Raw genomic sequence first — 11,927 nt, forward strand, 5'->3', positions numbered from 1 at the left:
CGAGGACTCTTCATCTAGCCCTTATCTCTAACTTTAAATAAAAAAATTTAAAAAAAAAAAAAAATTAACATGGCCTGGTTTTGCTTTTGGTGGAAAAGTTGGGCCATGTTTGTGATCTGTTTGATCAATATCTCGAAATTGTTAACAAAAGAAAACACACTTTTTAGGACGCAGCCTAGTTTTGTTTTTGGTGGACAAATAAGCCATATATATTTGTTTTTTTTTTTTTGTAACAAGACATCCATTAACAAACCAACGGGCCAAAGGCCTTACAACAGGAGAAAGAAAGAGAGGGGGGTGGATCCTTTCCACTACATAAGGGGATTGATGGAGGGGGGGGAAAATAAGTGGGAATGCAGCCCGAGAACACTCTTGCCGCGGCCCAATAAGCCACATGGTGGGCGCAGAAGTTTGCACTTCTGTGAATTTTCTTTGCCTCCCAAAGAGGGGAGGCTTTAAGGAGTAACAAAGAGTTGGCAATCACCGATTGTATATGCCAGTCAAAAGTGATGGAAGGGTTTTGCAAAGCATCTATAATCACCGATGAGTCACCTTCAAGAGAGAAACTTGAGAGCTTCAAAGAGGCTGCTAAGGAGGCAGCAAGCTGAGCTGCAAGAGCTTCACCATAGATGGGATCACATGGAGGATTTATTTGGGAAATAGCCTTAACAATGTGACCCTTTGAATCTCTGCAAACAGCAGCCTGCACTGAAAATTTTTCCCTTATAGCAGTGTCAAAATTGATCTTGTGTGAACCTGCTGGGGGAGGAGACCAGAATTCTTTTACAGTAATAGGGGAGGAATACTTCCAAGCTGCTGCATGATCCAGAGATGTTCTTTTGATGGAGCTAGCCAAAGAAATGATATCTGGAATAATGCCTTCATGCACTGCTTTATTTCTAGAAAACCAGAGAAGATCACATAAAACCGAAGCATAAATTTGAAACAAGTGAGAATCAGCTTTAGGAATACCAAAAGAGGAAAAAGGATAGATGATGCCTTTTATCCAGTCTGGGAGACTAAGAGAGGACCAAGCTAAGGAATCAAGAGGCCAAAAAGAGGATCTCCATGCAACTCTAGCAAAAATGCAACGAAAGAAGAGATGGGAAAGAGAATCCTCTTCTGAGCTGCAAAGAGGGCAAAGGGATTCTGAATTAGGGATATTGAAGATAGCTTTCAGCCTGACTTTAGAGGGGAGAATGTCCCAAGCAATTTTCCAGAGAAACAAAATCAGCCTAGCATTAAGCTTTAGCTTCCATAAAGCCTTCCAAGAGCTAGACTCAAGAGGAGAAATGACAGTAGAGTTTCTAGAGTTGCTAATCAACCTAAAAGCTGAGCAGGTAGAAAAGTTGCCATTTGAGGAGGGGGTCCAAAGAAAAGAAGTGGAAATGTTAGGGCTGATTGGAATCTTTAGAATTTCTTTGACACAAGGGGAAGTGAACAAAGAGACCAGAAGAGGGAGATTCCAACAGCCATTTGGGGTAATGAGATCCGATACAATCAAGTCAGGATAAGAGGACCTACTCAGAAGAAGAGGAGTGGGGGTGAAAAAAGGCACAGTAGGAATCCAGGAGGAGTTCCAAACAGAAAGGGAGGAAAGACTATGAATCCTATGGCAAGCACCTTGAGAGATGATTGGCTTAGACTTTAAAATGCCTTTCCACAGCCAAGAAGAGGAAGAAAGGGAAGAGGGGGAGAGGAAAGATTCAGATTGGAGATACTTACCTGAGAGCTGGGACACCCAAAGAGAGTCTGAACCCGTGAGGAGCTTCCAACCAAGCTTTGATATGAGGGCTAGATTCACATCTTTCATCCTCCTAATGCCTAAGCCACCAAAAACTTTGGGGGTGCAGATAGAGTTCCAAGACTTGAGAGAGAGATTCCTGGTTTTTGATGAGGGAAATCCCCACCAAAATTTTTTGAAAGCCTTGTCTAACTGGCTGCAGAGACTCTTTGGGAGCAGGAAAGTGCTCATGGCATAGGAAGGGATGGCTGTAGCCACAGAATTGATAAGCATCAACCTTCCAGCTTGAGAGAGGGACTTTGCACGCCATCCATCCATCTTAGATTTAACTCTATCAAGGATATTGAGGAAAGCTGCTTTTTTGGAATTGCCTAAGAGGATAGGGAGACCAAGATAAATAGACTTTGATGGGTTTTTTGAGTAGGGCAAGATATCAAGAATCATTGCAGCAGTGGTGAGGTTGGTGTTTTTTGAGAATCTTATAGAAGATTTTCCATTGTTAATGGATTGGCCAGACCAGAGGCAGTATTTCTTAAGGCAAGAACAGATAGTATTGGCTTCTTTGAGGGTGGCTTTACCAAAGATCAAGAGATCATCAGCAAAAAGGAGGTGGTGGATGGCTGGGGTATTCCTGGAGATTTTCAGCCCTTTGATGTTTCCTAGAGTTTCTTCTCTAAACAGCAATCTAGAAAGGACTTCTGTTCCTAAGATGAAAAGGAAAGGAGAGAGGGGATCACCTTGGCGAAGGCCTCTCTTGGGGGAAAACTGACCAAAGGGGCTTCCATTAATAAGAATGGAGAAAGAAGAAGAGGAGATGCAAAGTCTGATCCAGTTAATCCAAGATGAATGGAATCCCAACTTCTTCATAACAGATAAAATGAAATCCCATTCCATTTTGTCAAAAGCTTTCTCCATATCCATATGAAGAAACATGAAACCCCCTTTCCCTTTTTTGCTTTTGAAAGAATGCAGAAGCTCATGGGCCAGAATGGTATTGTCTTGGATATTTCTGGAAGGAACAAAAGCTGATTGCAGGGGAGATATGATCTTGGGGAGCAGAGTCTTCAATCTAGTAGCCAAAATTTTTGTAATAATTTTGTAGACAATGTTACACAAGCTGATAGGCCGAAAATGGTGCACTGAATGAGAACCCTGCTGCTTTGGAATCAAAGCAATGTGAGTGTGATTTTGCTCCTGCTGCAGCTGATGATTCTGGAAAAAATTTCTAATGCAGACAAGAACATCAGTTTTGACAATGGACCAGTATTTCTTATAAAAGAGAGCTGTGAACCCATCCGGACCAGGAGCTTTAGTTGATCCTAAACTGGAGAGGGCTTGAACCACCTCTTCTTCAGGAGGTAAGGCACATAAGAAAGAGTTTTCCTCTGCAGAGACAACAGGATCAAAAAGACTAAGCATATCTTCTTCAATAGGAGGAACCGAGGAGGAGAACAAATTGGAGAAATGGGACACAAAATTCCCTCCAATTTCAGCTCTATCAGAAATCCATGCCCCTTCATTTGTCTTCAAAAAGTTTACTGCATTTGATCTTCTTCTAATCAGAGTAGAGGAGTGGAAAAATCTGGTGTTGAGATCCTTACACTGCAACCAAGTTTCTCTGGATTTCGACCTCCAAAGAGATTCTTCTTTAATCAATAAACCATCAAGTTCTTTTTTCAGCAGAGATTCTTGCAAGCTAGCTTGGGAGCTGGGAGGGGAAATCTGGATCTGATCAATCTTAAACAGAGAGGACTTGATCTTTGCTTGAATGTTACCAAAAATAAGGTTGTTCCACCTTTTAAGGGCTGCTTTAGTTTGAGCCAGCTTCTTCACCAGAACAAGGCCTGGAGGGCCAGAAACCAAATGCTTCCAAGTAGCTGCAATGACCAGACCACAAGAGGGATCCAGAGTCCAGAATTCTTCAAATTTGAAAGGTCTAGGCAAAAAGGAGGAGGTATTATTAGTGTTTAGAGAGATGGGGTTATGATCTGAGATGGAGGCCGGGAGATGGATAAGAGAGAAATCAGGGTGAAGATGAACCCACTCTAGGGAGGCTAGACCTCTATCAAGCCTTTCTTTAATAGTAGCAAAACCTGTTCTATTGTTACACCAAGTGAAAGGGTTTCCAACAAAGCCAAGGTCCACCATGCCATGCTGATCTATAAAGTTTCTGAAGGGACAGTGGGAGGAGCTAGCAACAGGTCTGCCTCCAAGGTTTTCAGATTGATCCAGCACAAAGTTGAAATCACCAATGCAGAGCCATGGACTAACAAAAGCCTCACCAGCAGCAGTGAGAGAGTCCCAGAAAGCTAGTTTGTTTTTCTTTTCTGGGGGGCCATATATACAAGATAGGATCCAGGGGCTGTTGGGAGGGTCAGAATAACACCAAGCAGTGATGTTGTTCTTATTTGTGAGAAAGCTTTCTAGTTCCACGCCTAACCTCCAGGCAAGAACAAGACCACCACTAGAACCAATTGAAGCAACTTGAGTCATCAAGTAGAAACCAAGACGATTCAGAATAGAGGAGACTTGAGAAGGAGAAGTTTTTGTTTCAGAGAGAAAGAGAACATCAGGGCTATTGGCTCTGATCAAAGCCCTGAGACCACGAACTGCAGCAGGGCGAGAAATCCCTCTGCAGTTCCAAGATAAAATCTTCATATGCTGCTGGGGGACACCACATGGTCCCCTAATTCAGTGGATACAATATTAATTGGCACAACAGAGGCAGCAAGAGAGATAGAAGGTATAACCTTTTTCTTTTTTCTAGAAGCTTTGAAGAAAGACCTTGCTGGGAGCTGCAGAAGTTTGTTTGGAATGGAGTCCATAGGAGTGGGAGATTCCAACTCATCAGGTGTGGGAGCTATCAGAGGCGAGCTACAAGAGCCTTTCTTACATGGGAGAAGATCCCCAGTCAGCCTAGCTCTTTTCTTTTTTACCAGAGAAGGGTTATAACCTGGAGGGGAAGGCTTTACAGGTTTGTGTAGGCGTGGTGGGAAGAGGGAAGAACGAGTGTTTTTTGAGGGGCTAGCTTTTTTGGAATTGTTTGAAATTTTTTTCCCGGGTAGATTTGAAGGGTTAGTTAATACCGTTGGCTTGAAAGTGAAATCTGATGTGGAGGGGAGAGGTAGAGTCATGTTTGGGCTTAATGGGAGACTAATGAATAGAGAAGGTTGGGCTTTAGTGGAGGGCCCAGGTAGATCTTGGTTCGAAACTAACGAGCAGTTGGGAGTGAGAAGATAACTGATTTGGAGGTTGGGATATGGGATGGATAAGAGATTGATGTGGAGTTGGTGGTATGGCTGTGTTGTCCAGAGCAGTAGCAGTGGAGGGGATAAAGGTGATGGCATTTAATGAAGGAGTTGGTGGTATGGCTGTGTTGTCCAGAGCAGAAGCGGTGGAGGGGATAAAGGTGATGGCATTTAATGAAGGAGAGGTGGGGAGTGATGTCACAAAAGTTTGAGATATTTTCTGCTGCATGAGTCGTGTAGAGTCTAGCTGAGTTTGGGCATTGTGAACAGGAGTTTGGCTAGCTTCACTAGACTGAGTTAACTCATTTGGCCTATTTTGAGAAGATGAAGGTTGTGTTTGGGTTATGGTAATGGCAGGGCAGGTTTTTGTAATGGGGAAGTTTGACAGCATGTTAGAGAAGATGTTAACTTGGAGAGAAACAGCATACTTCTCAGGAAATCTATCTTCGGGTGGAGCAGTGCAATGGAAGAGTTTATGACCAATCCTTCCACAAGAAGAGCAGTATATATCCAATCTCTCATATTTCAGAAAAATCCAGAGAGACTCACCTCCATCTCTACGAAAAATGAACCCAGGCTTCAGAGGGTTCCCCACTTCAATATCCACAAGAAGCCTTAGAAAGCTTCTGAACGTTTTCTTTTCACCACTTAAAGCATCTACCTTGATAAGCTTTCCCAGGCCTTTCCCAATAGAAATGGCAATCTTTGTAGTCATATTGATTAGAGGAAGCCCGTGAACTTGGATCCAAAAGGGGGCTTTGTTGAAAGGTAGTTCCCCTAAAGTAGCTTGAGGATGCCATTGCTGGAGAATGATGAGGAAGCCATTGACATTCCAAGTGACTTGTTTCTGAATTCTTGCTAGGTGTTCAGGCTTGGAAAGTTTGAACAAAAATTTGTTAGGACCTAAAACAGCATGCGAGAAGGGGACAGCAAATTCCCAAGCTTTTGAAAGGGCTGCAAAGACAGCCTGGTTGTTTAGAGTTTTATGAGAGATGACATGTCCTACCAAAGGTAGGCATTCATCCGTGGCTGTTTCAGCTGTTAAGGACTCAATCTGGGATGAAGGATCATCCCAAGAGAGAGCCTCTGTCTGGGCAATAAGACTCTCAATATCCATAGGGGAGAAAGGTAGTGAGGAAAAGGATGAGAAGGGAGTAAAAAGGAGAGAAAGGAGTAAAGATTTCAGGTTGACTGGGGGAGGAAGAAAAGTTTAGGGGAAAACTTTCTTCAAGGGGAGCTCTTTCAGAGAGAGAGCGAGACAAAAGGTTGGATTTACTCCTTTATTTTTCTCCCTTCTCCTTTAGCCATATATATTTGTTAAATATTCACAAATTGTCGAAGAAGAAGACACCCTTCTTAGGTCGACGCGCACGCAATAACATGGCTAACTTTGATTAATTTCTATATTAAAGTTGGCCACGTTTGTTAAATATATCCAAATTGTCCCCCCAAACGAAAACACTTTCTATAAAATCATTATCAAATGAAACATTTGTGTTTCAAGTGAAATTATTCTAAAGGTAGTGCTATTACGTACTGTACCGGATTCATTACTGTCTACCACTCACTTATATATAGACAAGTTGGTTAGAAACGAGGAAATGGATGATGAGGAACTAAAGCCGATGGAGAAATTAAGGTAGAGGTTATTGTTTTGATTTCTATAGTGTTCTTTAACGAGAGTGCTTATCTACAAAACTTTTTTCTTCCCATCTTCTGTAGACTTTTATATCCACTGCAATGATCAGTCAACTTTGATTTTCTATTTCAAATTATGAAATTTAGGCCATTTTTTAACATTAGAACGCTTTGAAAATGTCACTTAATAAAAAAGTAGTATGTTATTATCGAAAATTAAATATATTTTTATTGGGTCCTTGTTCTCCCTTTTATAAAAAAGTTTTGAACCAAAAAGTGCACTTTTTAAACACACCCCCATAACAAACTCTCTAAATCTCTCTCTCTAATCTATTAAATATTTCTTTTAATTCTTTCATTATTGTTTCTTTATCCTCATGGTAGTTGGAAGATTTACTCTTATGGTAATCCATTCCCCTCCCTCCTAATAATTATTTTTTCCTTCTAGTCGAGTGAATGTTAAATTTGGAATTGTAATTCATTAATCATAGGTAAGACAATATTAATCACAAAGTACGTAAATTACATACTGTCTTTCCATAAATTACATGATAATACATCTTTTGTTAAACAGAAGCAACTAATTCATACAACAACATAATATTTATATCTCCACAAGAAAATTTGCTTATGAGATAGTTTTGTGAATGTTATGTTATGTCAAGTTCTTACAAATTTGCTTGTGGGAACAAAACCACAAAATTTCTGTCATTTGGCACTTTACAGCTAGGCTATTACATGCACAGCCACAACCAGCAAAGCATTTGAGTTTGTTATGATGACTTTTTCACTTCCTTTGCTAACGTTTTCTAAAATCTCAAACGGTTTAGAAGTGAAACAGAAACAATGAAGTAAAAGGACATGACTCTCAAATGCAAGAAGACGCACGTACACCTATTAAATTATTTCCCTCCTCGTATTATCTCAGTAGAACTGCATTAAACCACGTACGTACGTATGGCTTATTCAAAGCGCATTTACACCACTGCTTTTCTTTTTCTGTCCAAGAAAGTGTGAAAAGTGACAAGTGCGTAACATTGCATCATTTGTCCTGCACATTGACTATCTCACGTGAACGATCGACAATATCTGACCTAAATCGGAATACCTACGTACATTGAATGATTGTTGAATTCCTGGGAGTTTGGGCCTACCTATCAAACTTTCTATTGGATCCCTATTACAGCTATGCTTTTTTCTGTCCAAGAAGTACTGAAGATGACAGGTGCGATTCTCCGGCCAAAGCAAACTTTGCACAATGTCACTCGATCACGTGAACGACTGATAATTTACTTGAGTGCTTGATGCTTCTATTTACTAGGCGTGCATGTTATGCTTTCGACTGTGTTTGGCAATGGAATGATAAAAAGGAGTAAAATGGTACTGTAACATATTTGATTAATATGAGAGAGAAAAAAATAAGGATGTTTTGTATAAAAAAAGTGAGAAAAAAAAAAATTTATTTTGTAGTGATTTTTTTATTTAAATAGCAATAAAAAATGATTGATGTGATGTAAAAAGTAAGAATGTTATAGTTGATTTTGAAAAAAAAAATTTTGATTTTTGGGTCCAGTCCAATCGGGACCTTTGCCAAACATTGCCAAGGAAATCGCCCACGAAAACACCGGTAGAATTCAAGAGAGGACAAACAATTTTTTATCTCTAAGTATGAACCAACTGAGAAATGATATGTGTTCTTCTAGTGTTTTTATGGTGTCCTACTAATTGTGATATGGCTTTTAAAATCACCAAAAGATTAAAAGTCAATAATGATAATCTCAAATTCAACAGTGATTTTAAAAACCACATCACAGTCGAGAAGACACCAGGAAAACATTAAAAAAACACATAGTACTTTTCCGAACCAACCACATGAAATTTTATGGAAATATTTCATATATAAAAATAAAACATGTTGATGTAATAAAATAATATCATAGATACAATGATAAGTTTCTTTCATCTAAATATGATTTATGCTTTGTTTAACTATTTGAATGTCACTGTCCCAATCAATTTCTAGATATGTAGCATATTTCGGTGAATCACGTCTAACGCCGGGCAGGTCTAACGCTAGGCAGAACTAATATTGTTTTGACAGTGTATGATAGTAGCATAAACTAATAATTGAATATTGAAAAGTGAATTTAGAAGGAGAAAAAATAACAAATACGGAAGAGAAATATCCTAATTACCCCAAATAAGCAAAGAGGGAAATAACCCTGAAAGATTTAAATTTAATTGATACTTAATACTGAATTGAAAAATAACAAAGACTATATATATGCCTTTATATAGGGTAGGCACCTCTTAATTTAACAAGAAAAAAGAAAACAAATCCTAATTGAAAAATGAAGACCTAATCCTAATAGAAAAGAGAGAACATAATCCTAATGGAAAAAAGGGAAAACCCAATCCTTATTAAAAATAAAAAATAAAACACACATACATAATTAAAATAATAGTTATGTCAATTTTCTTCTGCATCAACGACCATGGCCACTGCCCGGTTCAACAAAACTTTCTCAACTAGACAATAATTTTCTTATTTTTTCATCTCTGCTACACAAGTAACAATTCTTCCATGTGTTATAATTACTCTGCCATCGGTCAGTGATTTGCTCCCAAAATAAAGCTAAAGAGAATACAAAAGAAAGACTAGAGATGTAAGATCACTACTCGGAAAGTCTCGTATAAAACAAAACGTTAAAAAACGACTAAAGGGAATCGAAACCCTAAAAAAAAAAAAAAAAAGGTTTTTGGGGAAAAAGAAGTTTCAGCGGCCACTGTTGTACGTAAAGCTATCCTTATGTGAGCTTCCTATGGGAGAGGAATATTGATGTCGTATTGAACCATTTCTTCCTAAGCAGAAGAGTCATATGTTTGATCATTAACTTTGCTCATGAGATTACCTTCGAGCTTTCCCATGGAAATAACGATTTCCTCCGCCTCCTACACCTCATGTTGCCTTACGCTTAACTGGCCAAGAAGGGTAGTTCGGCCACAGAATAGAAGAAGCAGCAAGCAAAGCCTCCCAATAATCTCGCCCTTCATGATCGTCTCAAAGTTGAATGAGTTGCAAAAAGTGCATCCACGGCGATCAGCTGAGTACCATCCCAGCATTTGGGACCTCAAACTCATTGAGTCCTTAAGCACCCATTTCACTGTAAGTCCACTTATTCTCACATCTTAAATTACCGCTTATTTTAAAAGTGTTTCTTAATTTAATCATTTAAACAATACCTTATAATTATGTACGTGATCTTGCAGTATGAGTTGTATGATACTCGACTGGAGGAGTTGAAACAAAATGCTAAATGCTTGCTGACGTCCAATAAAGATCCTTGTGCTCTATTAAACCTTGTTTCCACGATGCAGCGGTTAGGAGTTGCTTACCACTTTGAAAAGGAGATTGAAGAGGCTCTTGCTCTTTTGTATCCACATCTCACTACCAATATTTACACCACCGCTTTGCAGTTTCGAGTTTTAAGACAACATGGTTTTTCGATTACCTCAGGTGATGTCATAGTTTCACCAAACCTATATGTTTTTCGTTTTGTTTCTATGAAGCCTCTGAGTCATTTTGGCAAAACATGCAGATGTGTTTGACAAATTCAAAAGCAGCGATGGGAGATTCATGGACAGCTTAAGCAGTGACATGGAGGGACTTCTGAGTTTGTATGAAGCCTCACACCTAGGAATGCATGGAGAAAATATTTTGGAAGAAGGCAAGGATTTTAGCATAAAAAACTTGAAATCATTAATGGGAAAATTGGACAGTGATTCAGCTGAGCAAGTGAGACAATCAATGGAAACCCCCCTGTATTGGAGGATGCAAAGAGTTGAAGCACGGAACTTTATTGATGTCTATCAAAAGGATACTGCAAAAAACTTGACTTTGCTTGAGCTGGCTAAGTTAGATTACAATCTAGTGCAATCCGTATATCAGCGAGAGCTTGAAGAGTTAGCAAGGTAAACCTTACTTTGATCCATATTCTTCAATGGAAGACTTCGCATAAGATAATTAACATGTTTGAGTTTGATTCATATATATAGGTGGTGGAGAGACTTGGGTTTTAAAGATAAGCTACCCTTCTCAAGGGACAGGTTGATGGAGAATTATTTGTGGGCCATGGGGATCATTTTTGAGCCCCAGTTTTCAAAGTGCAGGATCGGCATCACCAAATTTGTATGCATATTATTAGCTATTGATGACATGTATGATATATATGGATCGCTTGATGAGCTTGAATCCTTCACTGATGCTGTGGATCGGTATAAGAACAAAACAAACACCATTAATTATCAACTCTACCACAGTTTATTTTATTTTGTCCAAACCATTATTACTTGGATCACAAATATTGTAACTTTTTTCTTGTCTATCCTCTTCTAATATTTTGTGCAGATGGGAGATGAAGGCAACGGAGGACCTTCCCCAATATATGAAGATCTGCTATGTTGCCACGCTTAACTATGTTAATGAAGTGGTCTATGATGTCCTCAAAGATCAGGACTTGGACACTTTCCCCTACATTAAGGAAGCAGTAAGAAAACTACAATAATTAACAGAAACGTACACATTTGTGATGGGCATGAAATGTGTCTGATTGGCATTCATTAGTTTTTCATTGCAGTGGTCAAATCTTTGTAGATCACATTTAACAGAAGCGCGGTGGTTTTCCAGTGGATACACTCCAACTGTGGACGAGTACTTGGAAAATTCATCGATTTCTGTGGGTGGTCCTGCAGCCATTTTCCTTGCTTATCTTCTACTTGGGTGCACCATATCAAAAGATGCACTTGATTGCTTCAAGCATGATTCTGAGCCAATATATTGGGCATCCCTCATAACTCGATTAAGTGATGATTTGGGGACTTCGGAGGTACAAATATTTGCAATTAAGCAACAAATTTTGACAATGAAAGTACATATTTATATATTAATTAGATAGATATGGCTTTTTACTCTATATGCATTCTCTTTCTTCTATTGGTAGGCTGAGAGCAAGAGAGGGGATGTGGCGAAATCCATCGAGTGCTACATGGTACAAGAAAGTGTATCCAAAGAAGAAGCTCAAGATCACATAAAGAGATTAATCAACTATTCATGGAGAAAACTGAATGAGAAGGGTGCCAAAAGTTCCCTCCCAAAATCCGTTGTGAAGATGTCAATAAACATGGCTCGCACTGCTCAGTGCATCTACCAACATGGAGATGGTCTTGGGACATCGACTGGGGTGATTAAAGATCACTTGACCTCGTTAATTGTCAAACCTATCCCTTTTGAATAAACT

General features: G+C 39.2%; 2 protein-coding genes across 2 annotated transcripts; one reads left to right on the forward strand and one right to left on the reverse strand.

Annotated features, from left to right (window-relative positions):
- Nucleotides 1-244: 244 nt before the first annotated feature.
- Nucleotides 245-6,109, reverse strand: LOC132181647 (uncharacterized). Its single transcript, XM_059594895.1, has 3 exons — nt 4,961-6,109; nt 4,529-4,671; nt 245-4,430 (listed from the first exon to the last, which is right to left on the reverse strand). The coding sequence occupies exons 1-3, from the start codon at nt 6,107-6,109 to the stop codon at nt 245-247; spliced, it is 5,478 nt and encodes a 1,825-aa protein (XP_059450878.1).
- Nucleotides 6,110-9,432: 3,323 nt separating this feature from the next.
- On the forward strand, nt 9,433-11,927 carry LOC132183009 (probable terpene synthase 9). The gene is made up of 7 exons (XM_059596394.1): nt 9,433-9,796; nt 9,901-10,147; nt 10,230-10,602; nt 10,687-10,905; nt 11,039-11,177; nt 11,268-11,516; nt 11,631-11,927. Exons 1-7 carry the CDS (start codon nt 9,533-9,535, stop codon nt 11,922-11,924), a joined length of 1,785 nt encoding a protein of 594 aa, XP_059452377.1. The 5' UTR covers nt 9,433-9,532; the 3' UTR covers nt 11,925-11,927.

Source organism: Corylus avellana, chromosome ca5 (assembly GCF_901000735.1).
Source record: "Corylus avellana chromosome ca5, CavTom2PMs-1.0".
NCBI lineage: Eukaryota > Viridiplantae > Streptophyta > Magnoliopsida > Fagales > Betulaceae > Corylus > Corylus avellana.